We start from the raw sequence: 14,379 nt of genomic DNA on the forward strand, positions 1-14,379 counted from the left end.
GCAGCTAGGCGCCCACAACCTGGAAGCCACGGTCGCAATTGCCCCTTATCAAAAGTAGGTAATTATAATCGAACCTAGGCAATTGCGACCGTTGGCAATTGCGACTGTGGGCAATTGCGACTATGGGCAATTGCGACCGTGGCTTGTGGGCGCCTGGCTGCCTTACGTAAGTGCGGCGCTGTTAAGTGAGTGTGGGGTAGGGGCCGAGCTTAGGGCTGGAGGTCCCTCATTGGTCAGAAAAGTGGGCTACTGCCCGAATAGCCAAACAGTACTGCCCGGATAGCAAAACTCATACCAAAACAAAAAGAACGAAATTGACCTTTTCCGGGGGAAAGGAGATATTGCATACAAGCAATGTCGCAGCTCGAGGTTGTTGCTCTTCAAGGCAAAAGCGCAGGGTGGCCATCAGCATTGATTAGTATACAAAATGACCAAATTGATATTTGTGAAGACTAATGCTATTTATAGACTTGAGCACTATTCCTGTAAAGTGGAGATTCTCTAGATGCCAGATCCGTTGGAAGGTGCCTTTCTCATGTCATTGAGAAGCTCCGATCCTTATCCGCTCCAAGCCTTAAGTAATGGGATGCAGCAATGTGCCGCTTTTCGTAGAGAAGATTATGAATCCTCAGCCTGGGTCCACCCCTGGGTCCTGGGCCTGTGAATACCAATTTGAATGCCTTACGTTTCGGGTTTTGTTTTTCGATCTCTCCTTGGTCTTCGACCAAACGGATCAAGTTGTCTATGACAATTTCCATTCCGTCTTCTGTATCATGTCGACCAACAAAGTCGATAAAACAGGTAAGCTCGACTTTCCAGGACACTTTACGAACCAACTCTCTGAAGAAGCCGCATAAATATTCGATATCGTGTTTCTTGGAGCTTTCGAAGGCCAGAACATTGCCAGCTTCATCCGGGCAGCACTTTCTGGCGTACCTCTCAACAACCTGATAGATTAGAGATGTCATCATGGTCAGAGCAACGATCCCCGACTCGCTGCGCTCGGGATGCTCCGTGCCCCCCATGAAGAAGACTAGAGAACCGAAGGGCTTGCCTGCAAGGAAATCCCGCCGCTTCTGTTGGGCCAATCTGCGACACAATACCGATAGTTGACTCAATTGAAAGTTTTCCCACAGATAGTTGGATTCCATGTCGCAGTCGATGAGTACTATGCATGACTTTCTGACTTGCTCCCACGCTGCCACTTCGCGTGAGGCCAGAATCTGAGGCCAAAGTGGTCCATGAACCTCGTGCGACGCATGGTACAAGTTGACCTCTTTGTCTCCCACCCATTGAAGATCCTGATCGTCGCGGCCGTGGAGCCACTGGATGTCGGCACGAGGATTATCGAGAAGAATTAGCTCCTGCATGGTATCCCATACTCCTTTTTCAGAGGTGGACTTCGGAGACGACATGATGGGCAATTCACAATGTCCTGGTCTTATACATCAGTTTGCCATGACGTAAGGAGACATTGAAAGGAAAGGTATTGTAACTCACCACTATTTGACCAGGGGCAGAATATCTTCAGGCAAAGTTGAGTTTGAAATATCCTTGCAGCTAGGTCGCCTGGCTTCGGTTTTCTGACAGTTTTTGTATGAGAAGGTGGTTGTTGGGTCTTCTACCACCGGCGAAAAGACTGGCAAGCTGTGAAGATATGAACCTGGGGCACTGAAAATGTCTTCAGTGGAGGTGGGAAGATTCGTTGGTTGGCGTTTAATCACGAAGAAAAGTCGATAGATAGATCGGCTGCTGAAACTAATAGGAATCTCTCCTCGAAATAGGTTACCCCCTATCCTATGAATACTAAGTCCCAAGATAGATTGACCTTTTCTTGTTAAGCTACCTTTCCAGCAGTGACTAGGCTTACAAGGGCACACGGTCTTTGCTCAAAGAGCATCCGCTTTGAACATGAACATTTGTGGCGGTGATGACTTGATGCAGTACGGTGAGTGATCTACGCGTGTTCCAATCTCGCGCTTACCAGCATCAGTTTGGGTGCGGTTACCATTGTTCTGGGCTTTGTGGAAATTCGCGATCCAATGAGAGCCATTGCTTCTTTCTCACCTGTGCAGACGCCCAAGCGCTCTCAAACGAGCTTGCTTGCCCTGGGGCGTTAGCAAGTCCAATAGGGTGAAGATTGTGCGGCCCCAAAAACTTACCCAGCGGATGCCATTTCTTTTTGGAATGTGTTCACACCTGCTTCTAAACCAGTTCGCAATGATCGCATGGTCAATTTGGTGTGGTCCCTGGACCTGTTTCGTGCGGTACTAAAGGTATGAGGTAACAAAGATGACAACACGTTAACGTTTCTTTGGGAGCGGTGGGCGGTAAAGGTTGAAGTCGCACGACATCCGGCTCCATCAAAGGATCGGGCAACAGCTCTGTTTTCCCCCAAAGAGACGAACTATCAAAGGAAGAATTAATATCTCAAGATAAACCCGACGACCTTATAAAGGAAATGTTTGATTAGAGGGAACGGAGACAAAACACTCAAGGCCTTTGAGCCGAATCTCGACCTTATCAAACAACGGTTTCAAAAACAAGGTCGGACCAAAGATTTCGAAGAATCGTCAGTTGGAGACTCTGCGAGACCACATTTTCGTAACACGAATACCACCGATAGAGCAGGCGTCAAATCCGTAATCTATGCCAAACGGCACTAGTGCTCGCGGAGTATAATGCCCAAGATGGAGTTCTGGAAATAACAGCCAGACTGATAAGCAAGCGCTCGTGGGACTGCAACTCAAGTATTTCAGAACAGTTCATCGAGCTTTTCTCGGCTTTGACAAGTATCTGGGTGATATTCAAGGCACGCAGAGCGATCGCAGGGCCATTGACTACAAGTTACGTGCGGGGTAGGGTACACCTTGGAAGACAAGGTCTAATGTAGCCTCTTTACCTAACGCGGGGACTCTAGCTATATGAGTGGGCATCGTGGAAGACCTCACCACCTCCGAGCACAGAGAAGCACTTCGGGCCTGTCGCGGCCTGTCTATAGCCCAAAGCCCGAAAGCTCCTAACAGCTCAACCGCTAGGACTATCGCCAGGATCATCATCAAAATTACCGGCAAGGATACCGCCCATCAACACCTAATGTCAATCTGTCATTTTCACAAGGCTATGATCAACATACCCCACAGCCAAGTAGGCCGCAATCATACCGGCAAGGAGAATTAACGGGGAACCCAGGATTTTATGACCCTTCAACTCCCCTTGATCATCAAAAAGAGAGCCAGAACAACCAGTCCCCCCCCTTTTTTTTTTTGGGAGGGGGGGGGCCTTTCGGGAGTACCTTTTCGCAGATGTAGATGGGGAAAATACTGAAGGACTTCAGAATTCCGTACATTCAGCTTTGACTCGTGCTTTCCTGGATGAAATGCATTTCTTTTTGCATTCACACATGCCTCAGTCTACCTTGCTTCAATTATCTCAAAAAACCTGTATGACCTCTTCTAAGTATTAGTGATCATTCCTTTTTTCTTGACGTTGACTTCATCTACCCCATTATCGATTGCCCGACAAATCCTCTCATTCGACGTCAATATTGTCTCAACTGCCGGGAAGTGCAACGCTCTATTTGCAGATTCTTCTGGCTCAACTAAGAATCTTGAGAAGACATCACCAATAGGGATCAAGCATGATCGGCCCATGACCCCAAGTGATGCGTCCCACTTGGGATTCAAGAAACGCTGAAAGACTCTGAGGAACCCGGATAACAAAGCTGTTTCAAGCAAATACTGTTCTATCATAGCATCCAGTAGCTTCATCGCACATGCAGAATCCCATCTTTAGACATGTTTTTCTGTGGTGAACCTCAATCGTTGAGATGTCAGGCCAGAGAATATTGATGCTCTAGACCCTGTGAGCGGACCTGTTTCTGGAAGTCGGACGGTCCGTACTTGGCAGTGAGCAGAATGCAAATATCATGTCGGGTTGCCTTGAGATTGGCTGATTCAGTGCGAAAATTAGTGAGATGCATGCCCGAATTTTGCTTTCAGGCAGTCCCTACCTTAGCGGCTCAGCCCACTAGGTGCCCACTCCACTACCTCGACTACCTCAGTACCCGCCTGCGGGCCGACGGGGTCGTGCTGCAATCGCCCCACTCCTGACCACTATCCGTAATCACGGTACTTGTTGCAATCCAGTCATCGAGCTATTGGCATCGCGGAGGGTGCGGCGCCTTGGCAACAAAGATATTGGCTTGAGATGCACTTACACCTAAATGCACACCACCTAGAATGACATTCGAGGTAGCAAGATTGACTGACCGAAGGTCCCTTACTTATTGTTGCTTTCCAATTTTTCTATGTTCTTGACCAAATAGAGATCAATTTTGATTGAATTCTCTCAGTACGCTCATTTAAATTCTTTGGCAGATGTCTCAAAAACACTGCGTTGATGGCGCATTTCAATCCACACTCGCTGTCGAAGTGAGTAACGAATTAATGAGGCTGTAGATGGTGGAGAGGCAAGCACCGGCAAGTTCTAGCGACCGTTTCTCAAAAATCGGTTTTTTGTCATTTCTTTCTTGATTCTTGAGAAAAAACAAGATAGTATGAAGTACGTTAATTTTCTAATCTTTTTTATGTATGGCATAACGAGAGAAATCCTTTCGCAAACGATGAATGAATGTTTTCATTAGTGCGATTTTGTGGTCGATGGCATGTGATTAAGTGTTGGAGTCTAGGATATGAAAGATTGTGTTCATTGTAATGAACGAAAACCATCATGCTTGCGGAACTCGATCCTAAAGCCTAAATTTTGATGCTCATCGGGCCTTCGGGACTTTCGAAACTTCCTCAGGTTGACGGTGCATATGGCAGCAATGGTAGTGCTAAATCAACAAGATGGCAAGGGCCCTCACTTGGGAAGAGTGCATCATCCCAGTCGCTTAGTCGAGGACTCGTGCAGATCAGTTGAAATGTCGGTACGTAATCATCGCCAGTGTCACTTAGACGGATCATCTTCATTAAGGTCTGTATGACCTTTGTCACTCCGGAAGAATCCTCCATATCCCTGCGAGAACCCACACCATCAATGAAACAGACAATCCTTCGCTCTGGCTGCTGATGATCCTTCACCGGAGGGAGTGTTCGGATCACTGTGTCGAGCATTCCACATAGTTGGTCGAGATCGTCTGTCTCAACTTCCTCGCGGAATTCGTGTCCAACCGATATCACATCTTTGTACTCGATTATAAATGCGCGGATGTAGGCGAAGATCTGGGCCAAGAGAGAGCGTATCATGAGCAGTCCTGTACTGACGCCGCGTTGGTGTGGTTCTCGACCGCAATAGAAGACAAGGCTGATGATGTTCCGATGCTCATTATGTTGTCTGACTTGAGCGCATCGCAAGTCTTCTACCAGAGTGCTGCAGGCCAGTGACAATGGAGTCACTCTGAGGCCCCTGCACAAGGTCCAGATGCGATGGGTGTCATCGGAGTTTTGCGACTCTCTGTGAGCTCGTAGACAGAGAGAACTATCGTAAATGAACAAGCTACCTGGCTGCTCCTTGTTGACGAAATTGTTACAACAGACCATGGCTTTCGTGACAGATTCTCCCTTCTGGAATTGGACAGGGATATGATTGGCAGTTTCGTTGATGTGTCCAGTATCGACCGTTTCGTCAACACTAACATTCGGATTACGGAGAAGTCTTATCAAGTCGTGCAAGTATTCTTGACCCTCTTCGATGGTCCATATTCGCGGACTTTCATCATCATCAGCCATGATGTGTGATGGAGGATATTCTCTTGTCTAGAATGGAGGTCATGAGCTGGACTTCTTGATGGTAGATATGAGCCAAGTGTCATCAGGAGTGAGGCTTACCAACAGGGTTAAAACGAATCAAGAGATGGACCTCAACTAACCCAGAAAAGTGTCGCGAATACGCGAGGTAATCGCAGTAAGGGACGAGAAGTGAGAGTACGACGATCTGCCCAGCAGATCAAGTTCTGTGTTGAATAGTCTACGTGAAAGAGTATGGAGGTGGCATCAAATCAGGAATCAATTCCCATACGGGCATTGGAGGTTTATATGATTCTTTTCTGAGCTTGCATTGGGACTGCTGTATGTCTGGTTCCTAACCCTGAAGCACTGAACATGTTCTTTACACCAGACAGTAAACGACCCGTAAACCCTCCCTCCCTTGCTCTCGCGTGAATTCCGAAAGCGAACTAACTTCCTAGGCTCTTTCAAGCTTCTCATGAAAGCTAATATGAAGGAAAACTGATGCTGGTGGTGCCCACTTGACGTTGCATCATCATGATCGAGCTGGTTCTGCGTGACATACGTAGCTTTCATCAACGCTCTACTGGACAGCGACCGTATCTTTGGTAATCCAGACCTTCGGTGACCATGACTGAACAGTGTCCTTGATGTAGCCACCTCAGCACCCATACCTAGCCGTTGACTTTGACCATGCGCAGTGTAGACAGAAACTGGGTAGTAGCCAGCCATGGGCGATGAGGGAGCCAGAGACCGAAGTAGCTTGTGACTTTCGTTGGCCCCTCAAGCACGCTGATAGGTATTCGCATGCGAGAAATCGCGTCAAAGACCAGCAGGGAATCTGCATGTATCCAGATTTTGCTTCCCTGGGATTGGGTGTCTTTCATCGAGTGTCTATGAGATGTGACCCGGATGACAAGTTCATCACGACATCGTTTCGTAGAAAACTCAACCGAGAACTGTTCAGATTGCATACATACATGAATGAATTTAATGGGAATGACTGCATGTGGCCTTCCCAATCATCAGGTACAAGCTTTGCCTTATATTTTGAACAACCGTCCACCAATAGACTCCACTTTGGCATCAAGACATTATCTTCATAATCGCGACACAAAGAAAGTGGACGTATTCAAGTCTGCTATACCGTAACAGTTGAGCATCAGGAGATTTCTTGTTGACTTGGGGAGGTTGATTAATTACTCAATCACTTTGTCGGTACTTGGGTACCCGAGAGCGGTTGAGCTTTGACCCTCGGTGGCCAAGTGGCAATGGTGGAACAGCTCGGAGCTTATCGTTTGTCACACTCCGCTTCTCATGACCTCTTTCTTTACACATCTGCACACTCGGCAACGGCTCTCACTGATACATGTAGCACCAATTTCATCGCCAACAAAGGTCGCTTGTTAGAATGGCTTGGTGGCATGATCTATCTAATGAGCTTAAGAACCAGATTTGGGGCCATCTCCTCAAATGCGGCAGCGAAGAGAACCATTCATTAGCCCCGTACGCTTCCATCTCTTCCGAATGGCAGAAAATCATCGAACCCTTCGTCTTTGAAGAGATATACATCTCCCTCCATTCTCAAAAGTCCACCTCTAGTCATCGAAAGGTTCTTCAAGCCCGCAGCATCCTAACCAAACCACGCCAGAAAGTCCTCAAACGACTTCGTGTTCGTATCGACTATGATGCCACCAAGACGTCCAAAAACTACAGGAGGGCGTTTGCGGAGGTCATAGCTTCCTTGTTCGACTTGTTGCAGACCTGGAAGACGGAAGATGCCAAAATTGGCCTCGAAATCGTCGAAGTACGGCCCTGCGGTCCCCCACTGCTCACGTACGGAGGAGAGCTTCTGCGGCAGCGAAAGTGGTCAATCGGTTGCGTGTGGTCGCTCCGCATCGTGAAACCACAATCTTACATTTCCCGCAGTACCGGGCCCGAGCTTGCCGACCTTATTTTGACTGGACTTGCGCCTGGTCTGGACACATTGGACTACAACTACGAAATCGGTTGCCGGCCTGGACATAAGCACAAGCTTTGCCTAGTCACGGACTGGCAGATTGCGCCGGTGGAAGTGAAGTCGCTCACTATCCGAGAATCTTGCGACCAGAGCAACCTGAACACGCAACATGACTGGATCGAATACATTCGCACGCATCAGGGCATTCCTGAGCAATTATATCAACAGAGCCGCGGGCTGGAGAATCTGTGTGTCTCGTTTGCCATCGACGCGACTGACTTCTTTTCCCACATGATGGACCAGCCCAAGAACGAAGGCCCGCCCCCGCAGCACAGCGTCGCTGGCCCTGATTGGCCTGAACTACAGCTCATCAGTCTGACGTCTCATTCTATCTGGGACAAGGCACCCGAGATGACAAACAAGCTGCTGTTGTCAGCCGCTAGAGCTGCCTGCCGTATGCCAAAGTTGAAGGTGATGGAGCTCTGGAACGCTCGGGAGCAATATATTATCTCGGCAGGCTGTTTCCGTTACTCCATTAAGAAAGACGGCACCCCTACCTTCGTATGGGAGAGTACATGGGACTTCGAGGTTGAAGAAGCAACAAAGGCGGCGTGGATCGATGCCGCCAAGTCACATTCTTCTCACGATCTGATTTTCGAAGTACGAAAGATTGCCGCTGAGCTACCCTGGCCCTTCTCACCCGCCTGGGCTCACGCGAAAGCGTTTTCCTATTGACTGCAATTCCTCTCAGTCTCTGGCTGGATCAAACACGGAAAACAGCATGGGTCTGCACGTGGCTAATCTAGGGTTGAATTAAAGATGTTCCAATGTGAAACTTCTAAAGTTGATTGATTCTTGGACATTCGTCTGGAGTGAGCGAGTTGAGATCGTACATGCAACGAAATTTTCATCCTTTGCCTGTAGGAAAACAATACCCACGACCAAATTAATGTTGCACTCTTGATATTGATTGCAATAAAACAAAAGGTACCCATCCAGGTGTTCGAATTTCGTTACAGATCATCATTCTATTCACTCAATATTACGATACCTTTGGGTTGCCAAGACGACTGTGATCTTTACCACAAAACGGAAGTTTGCATCAATGCCATTATTCCCAGCCGCGACCCAAGAGCTTCTAACCGACACGGAACAAGCGCGCCGCCGCATGGCACACGGAACTCTCAACTTCACTGCTTTGCTTCCAAATGCCAAGGAAAATCTTCGTGATTAACCTTTCGAGGTACTAGTCAACGACACTAGGGGCAGCCACAACGGCTCATGGTCACCGTCTCTCGCCATGTCGGTAGGCTTCGCTCAGATTTAGATCAGCCACAGTCGCGCTAAGCGGGAGAGGTTGGGGGCCTCCAGCTTGCATTGTTCTGGTTGTTCTGGACCGTGCTGTCGCGTTGCCGGAGTCGCGCTCGATACGAGCGTCTGTTCCCGCGTCATGAGCGGCCTTTTCCGTGTTTGTCTTGTTTGTGGTATACTATTGAAGGGTTGCATTCCGGTTCGTGTCTCGCAGGCAAGGCAGGTTGATGTTGTTCGTGAATTAAGGTAAGCAGGGGTTTATTGCCGATCATATCGGTACTTGCGTATTGGCCACGTCCCAGCAGGGGTATGTTAGTGCTTGGGGGCTCTTGAGATCCGCGAGCTTAATGGTTCCCAGAATAACCGTAATACCGGGGCAGACAGAGTGCCAAGTCACCGAGTCGCAGGTAAGCCCGCGATGCGAAGTAATCATTGCGGCCGACAGGGAAGCTAAGGGAATTCGTTCAAAGTCGGAGACAATGTTTCTATCTATCAAGAAACATCGGGTTTGGGTAGTGACGTCAATCAACTGATCTAGAGACACTAGGGAGAAGGGGCACAAGTCAAATGCAAACCGACAGACTATACTCAAAGTTGCATAACCCAGAACTGGAGGCTCCGGTAGTTTATTCCTAGACAGCGATGGACAAAGGAAGTTCTCGTCCATGGTTGCGCGGGAACATGATTGAGGTGAGCTTATCGCCCACGGACATTTTTGGTGATTCCTCTTCAACATTAAACGCACGGCCAAGTATACCTGAAAGCCGCGAACTGTGAAAAAGGCCCAAATTGGGCGTTAGCGGGAGGCTTCGGTGGGCTTTCGACGGCGCCGTTGACATCGATGCGCCGCGCTACTGCAGGTCCTTGGCAAACATAAGCCTCCAAACATTCAACTTAACAGCACTACTTCGGGAACGAGCCAGGTAAGCCAGGGGTGACCGCGGAGGAGCTCAGGAGCTCAGCGGTGAGGCTCTCATGTAAGTTACCTAACTGCAAGTTTCCACACCCTCGGACCATTTACTATGGCAAACATAACGCCCGGCGCCCATTCCGGCTCGGAGTCGAGTTCTTCCCCGTCAGTTATGCAGCGTGCCGTCCCAAGCTCCGGAGGAGGGCCCAGACGCATTCCCACTTTTTCTTATCCCACTAATGAAAGGGGGCACTCAGATGCTTTTTTCAATGTCTCGTTTGCTGCTAGACCATCTAAGCTTGTTTGGACACGGGACTAATGACGGCGACATGCATGTTATCAACCCTAAGACGTCGAGGTTTGAGAGCCGTTTGCTTTTCTCGATGGTTGCCGAGGGCTACTAGGCCCGTCTTCCCCTTGCATAGTGTGTTCTATCTTCCCTGAGGTTGACATACCACGCGGCGAGGGAGCTTGAGCCAGGGACAATTGGAAAGATATAAGATAGATGTGTTGGTCTCCGACTTTTCAAAAGATGGAGAGATGACAAGGCACACAGAGTGACATCTTAATTCTTCATTCTTCATTCTTTCACTTGCTCACAGGTCTCTTGTCGTTTTCGACCCCGAGTATCACAGTCACTACAACACTACACTCACTCACTCTTTCTAAGATGAAGTGCTACATTGTTGCTGCTTTCGCCGCCGCGGCCGCGGCCCTCCCCGAGGCTGCCAACCTTGCCGGTCGTCAGAATGGCTGCAACGCCGACAACTGCCTCCGCGCCGTGCGGGCAACTCGCTTCGGAACTGCCACTATGGAGCTTCGCATGGCAGAATGCAGCTCTTTCCTTGCCGTGACCCAGGTTCCGGCCACCTCGTAAGCTTCTTTAAGTACTTGGTATTACTCCAACCACAAGAGCTAACAAACCTGCCACAGCACCGTCTACATCACTGAGAGCAGCATCCAGACCATAACGGCCAACTCCACCAAGACCATCTATCAGCGCCAGGCTGCCGAGACCCCCATCTCCGCCACCAAGGCCATCCCGGCCTACGCCTCCGCCTGCGTCGACGAGAGCCGCTACAGCTCCGCCTGCTCCTGCTTCGGCGCCACCGCAGCCACGACCACCGCGCCGACCCCCATCGTCACCTCGACCGTCACCTTCGTCTCCACCACAACCCTTGCTCCCTTTGTCAACGTTACCCGCCCGGCTCTCGAATGCAGCAACACCTGGAACTGCGGCGACCGCGTCATCCCCGTCTGCTCCAGCGAGACCGGCTGCGTCTGCTTCCAGACCGTCGAGGGCCGCAAGGTCTGCGCCCAGCCCAACGACTGCAGCCCTTCGTGCGACACCACCAACGACTGCAGCAACGGCGAGGTCTGCATCAAGCAGAGCTGCTGCTCCGGCGGTACCTGCATGAAGGTCGATGTCTGCCTCAACCAGGCCTTGCCCAAGATGATGTTCAAGAGACGCAATGCCGCGTGGGTCAAGAAGGAGGCTCGTGGTGACCTCCGGCACCTCAGCTTGGTCCCTCACGATGCTGAGATCGAGAAGCTTGCCTGATTTCCTGTTTGCCATGCGCAGTAAATTGGGGAGATTGAATGGGTGATCCGGGCGATGTTTGGCGCACCCTTGTACATACACGAGAAAACGAAATACCCTTCATAGACTTGCAGTTACCGAAAAACTCTGTTTTCGTCCGCACTGGCGGCCTCGGAGTTGCTTATTCCTCGTAAATGATCAAGAAACATTTTGACTCAACAGTCTCCGCCGCTACTCGAACTTTCAACCGTAATTTTGTGACATGGAACTAGTTTATCGCAAAGATAGGCTCGGATCAGATCCGGTTTGTAGGGCTTGGCGGATCCATCCCCTTCATTTCCTTTGAGAAAAGAAACGTTTGCCTTGGCTCGGTTGCTTAAGATTTCACACGTGGCTTTCTTATTCGCCAATATGCTGGGACAGGAAGTGATCGTCCGCGGCGACGTCCGTGGGCAGGGGAGTTTCCTATGATGTTTGTTCTTCATCTAAATCTGACTGATGTGCATAGTAGGCTGCATTAATTAGATTTGAAGTATGCATAGTACTAGTATGTTCTATCATATCATTCAATCAACCTCGATGTTGCCATTCTTTGCCTGGATGTTGCAATCGCCACTGCCACTGCATTGTTTGTATCAGAGCTGCATAATCACAAAATGTAGCGCGTCTGTCTTATTGTTGTTTCTAGACAACCTGCTCTTCCAACCAATGTTTAGGTGGCCTCCTACTTTCGGAGAAGTTTTGCTTTCCAGCTCCCTTGCAGTGTCGAAAAAGTGGAAGCCTGCAGATGCCACTCTATCTGCAGAGTGACACCTCATAGCCAAGAACCAATAGTCGTAATCCAACCAGTCTGCCAAGGTAGATGTTATTGGAATCGCCTCGCAGGATGCTGCCTGAAATGTCTTGAGCAGACTCACATCTTCAGAAGTGAAACGTCGAGTCTTTTCGTGCGAAAGACTAGGATGCCGAGAGGTTGAAGAGACGATACAAGGGGGAGAAAATCGGTCGATGGTGTCTCAATTCACTTTTCCCATAGCTCACTGGCTCTAGTGCTTGGAATGCACCTTGGCGTATTGAGTGCGTTATTGGGACCCGGGTCTCAAATGGCCGAATCATCCTGTTCTCCTCGACCCCTAAATGTACCTAGCTAGCTAACCCAACCATCGAGTTTTCCCCAATATTCCGCTTCATAATTGCTCGAGTTTTCCAGGTGTTGCTGAACCAGCTGGTCAGTGATTCATTCCCCTTGGACTTGATAAACAGAGGGCCACCACACATTTGCTACCCAAACCTGAGGATCACTCATCATGTCATTTTCATCGATACATTTCATGAAACGCTGAAAGTATGATGGAATTCAACACTTACTGACCGTATGAAGGTCTTTCCCAGAAACTTGAGGATATGTCTCCCCACTTTGTCTCTCAAGAAGTTGCATTGTCCACCTTGTGGACTTAGTAAGTGGACTCAGTACGCTTTCAAGCCCTCTGCACGCAACGCACTGTACAACGACCTTCGTAGCCCATACTTTGCTACACTATCTTCTCTTCATTCCGCCCTTGGAGATTCCTCAAGAGCCCACGAAGACCCTATGAAGCACTGTTATCCTATCCTCCCCAGTTAGCCCCGTTCTCTTACACTGCAAATGAGTAAAGCTTGATTTTCTCAGGATTGCCTATAAGTATTCCGAAGCTCTAAGAATGATGCCTACATTTAGGGTATGTATTATTTCCACATGTGCCTCTCTCTTGCCGAGACGTGATGCTGCAAAAGGTCTGCCGCCCGGCGGTAGACATGGGGGTGATGCAAACATCAAGTCTCCAACACCAACACGATGCTGAAGTAACGTAAAGGGTCCCGTATTCTCCATCTTTTCATGCAATGGTCACCACTCCCTTTTGAAGTTGCCTGGAAAAAGATATGAGCTCGGTTTATCAGTGAAACCCCGCACTGATGCGGAAGACTGGTCTACTGGAATCCCCCCCATCATTGTTGATGGATTCGTCAAACCAAATCCTGTCAATCAACGGTTACCAAGTAAAACTCTAAATCATTGTACAACAGCATTGTGAAAATTTCTAGGAAAACCGAACTTGTCGTGGAAATGCTTGTTCTCGTCACCGACGCAACTGGCAACATCGGCCAAAGGCTGGTCGACGCCCTCCACGCTCGGGGGCATCAAGTTCGCGGTTTGGGTCGAAATCCTGCGAAACTCACAGATGCCAGACGCGCCAAGTTGGAGGGCTTCGTTATTACCAGAAGTCACTATGACATCGAGGCCCTCGATCACGGCTGCAAAGGAGCTGACGCAGTCATCTGTGCATATGGAGTGTTCCCGACCGAGCTACAATTCGATGGGCAGCTTCTCCTGCTCCGGGCCGCTGAGCGGGCCAACATCCGCAGATTTGTTCTCTCCACGTGGAACAATGATTGGGGTCGAGATCCATTAGGCATACATGAGAGCTATGATTCTTTCATCGCCTTCCGTCGGATTGCCGAGATCAGCTCACCCATCAAGCCGATATACATCTTCACAGGCGTCTTGGCTGAGGTGTTCTGGGTGTTCCCAGATCACCCTTTTGGGGCTGTCGAGCTCAACGGCTACTGGGACGGTAGAGACCAGTATATGAGCTTCTGGGGCGATGGAAATAAGCCAATGCCATGGACCACGGAAAGGGACGCAGCCGAGTTCACCGCTGCGATTATCTCCAGAGACGATGCCGAGGAGGGCGGATGCTGGAACACAGTCTCCGGTATACATTCAGTCATGGAGCTTGCAGCAGCTTACGAAAGGGTGAAAGGAAAAGAGGTCAGCTTCAAAATCAGGGGGACTGATGAAGACCTTGAGACTCTTGCATTTGAGGCTCGAAAGGCAGCTACACCGAGATAATTTCTCCAGTATATGTCGTACTTTTACTATTGAACTCTA

The 14,379-nt window shown here is 49.3% G+C and overlaps 5 protein-coding genes across 5 annotated transcripts; 3 read left to right on the forward strand and 2 right to left on the reverse strand.

Moving 5' to 3' along the window:
- Positions 1-533: 533 nt before the first annotated feature.
- Positions 534-1,415, reverse strand: BDZ83DRAFT_771250 (uncharacterized protein; the record flags this gene model as incomplete). Its single annotated transcript, XM_060515363.1, has 1 exon — positions 534-1,415. The coding sequence occupies one exon, from the start codon at positions 1,413-1,415 to the stop codon at positions 534-536; it is 882 nt and encodes a 293-aa protein (XP_060357546.1).
- Positions 1,416-3,027: 1,612 nt separating this feature from the next.
- Positions 3,028-5,732, reverse strand: BDZ83DRAFT_658148 (uncharacterized protein; the record flags this gene model as incomplete). Its single annotated transcript, XM_060511011.1, has 3 exons — positions 3,028-3,093; positions 3,504-3,745; positions 4,868-5,732. The coding sequence occupies 3 exons, from the start codon at positions 5,730-5,732 to the stop codon at positions 3,028-3,030; spliced, it is 1,173 nt and encodes a 390-aa protein (XP_060357547.1).
- A 1,340-nt stretch (positions 5,733-7,072) lies between these two features.
- Positions 7,073-8,624, forward strand: BDZ83DRAFT_644283 (uncharacterized protein). The gene has a single exon (XM_060509746.1). The coding sequence runs from the start codon at positions 7,141-7,143 to the stop codon at positions 8,422-8,424; it is 1,284 nt and encodes a 427-aa protein (XP_060357548.1). The 5' UTR covers positions 7,073-7,140; the 3' UTR covers positions 8,425-8,624.
- A 1,956-nt stretch (positions 8,625-10,580) lies between these two features.
- On the forward strand, positions 10,581-11,471 carry BDZ83DRAFT_594484 (uncharacterized protein; the record flags this gene model as incomplete). Its single annotated transcript, XM_060506719.1, has 2 exons — positions 10,581-10,783; positions 10,844-11,471. 2 exons carry the CDS (start codon positions 10,581-10,583, stop codon positions 11,469-11,471), a joined length of 831 nt encoding a protein of 276 aa, XP_060357549.1.
- A 2,083-nt stretch (positions 11,472-13,554) lies between these two features.
- On the forward strand, positions 13,555-14,340 carry BDZ83DRAFT_758644 (NAD(P)-binding protein; the record flags this gene model as incomplete). Its single annotated transcript, XM_060515066.1, has 1 exon — positions 13,555-14,340. The coding sequence occupies one exon, from the start codon at positions 13,555-13,557 to the stop codon at positions 14,338-14,340; it is 786 nt and encodes a 261-aa protein (XP_060357550.1).
- Positions 14,341-14,379: the final 39 nt, after the last annotated feature.

Source organism: Colletotrichum acutatum (assembly GCF_030867785.1).
Source record: "Colletotrichum acutatum strain CBS 112980 chromosome Unknown BDZ83scaffold_248, whole genome shotgun sequence".
Taxonomy (NCBI): domain Eukaryota; kingdom Fungi; phylum Ascomycota; class Sordariomycetes; order Glomerellales; family Glomerellaceae; genus Colletotrichum; species Colletotrichum acutatum.

Excerpts from the sequence above, each read along its gene's own strand:
- BDZ83DRAFT_644283 (XM_060509746.1), top strand. The coding sequence starts at position 7,141 with ATGGCTTGGTGGCATGATCTATCTAATGAGCTTAAGAACCAGATTTGG.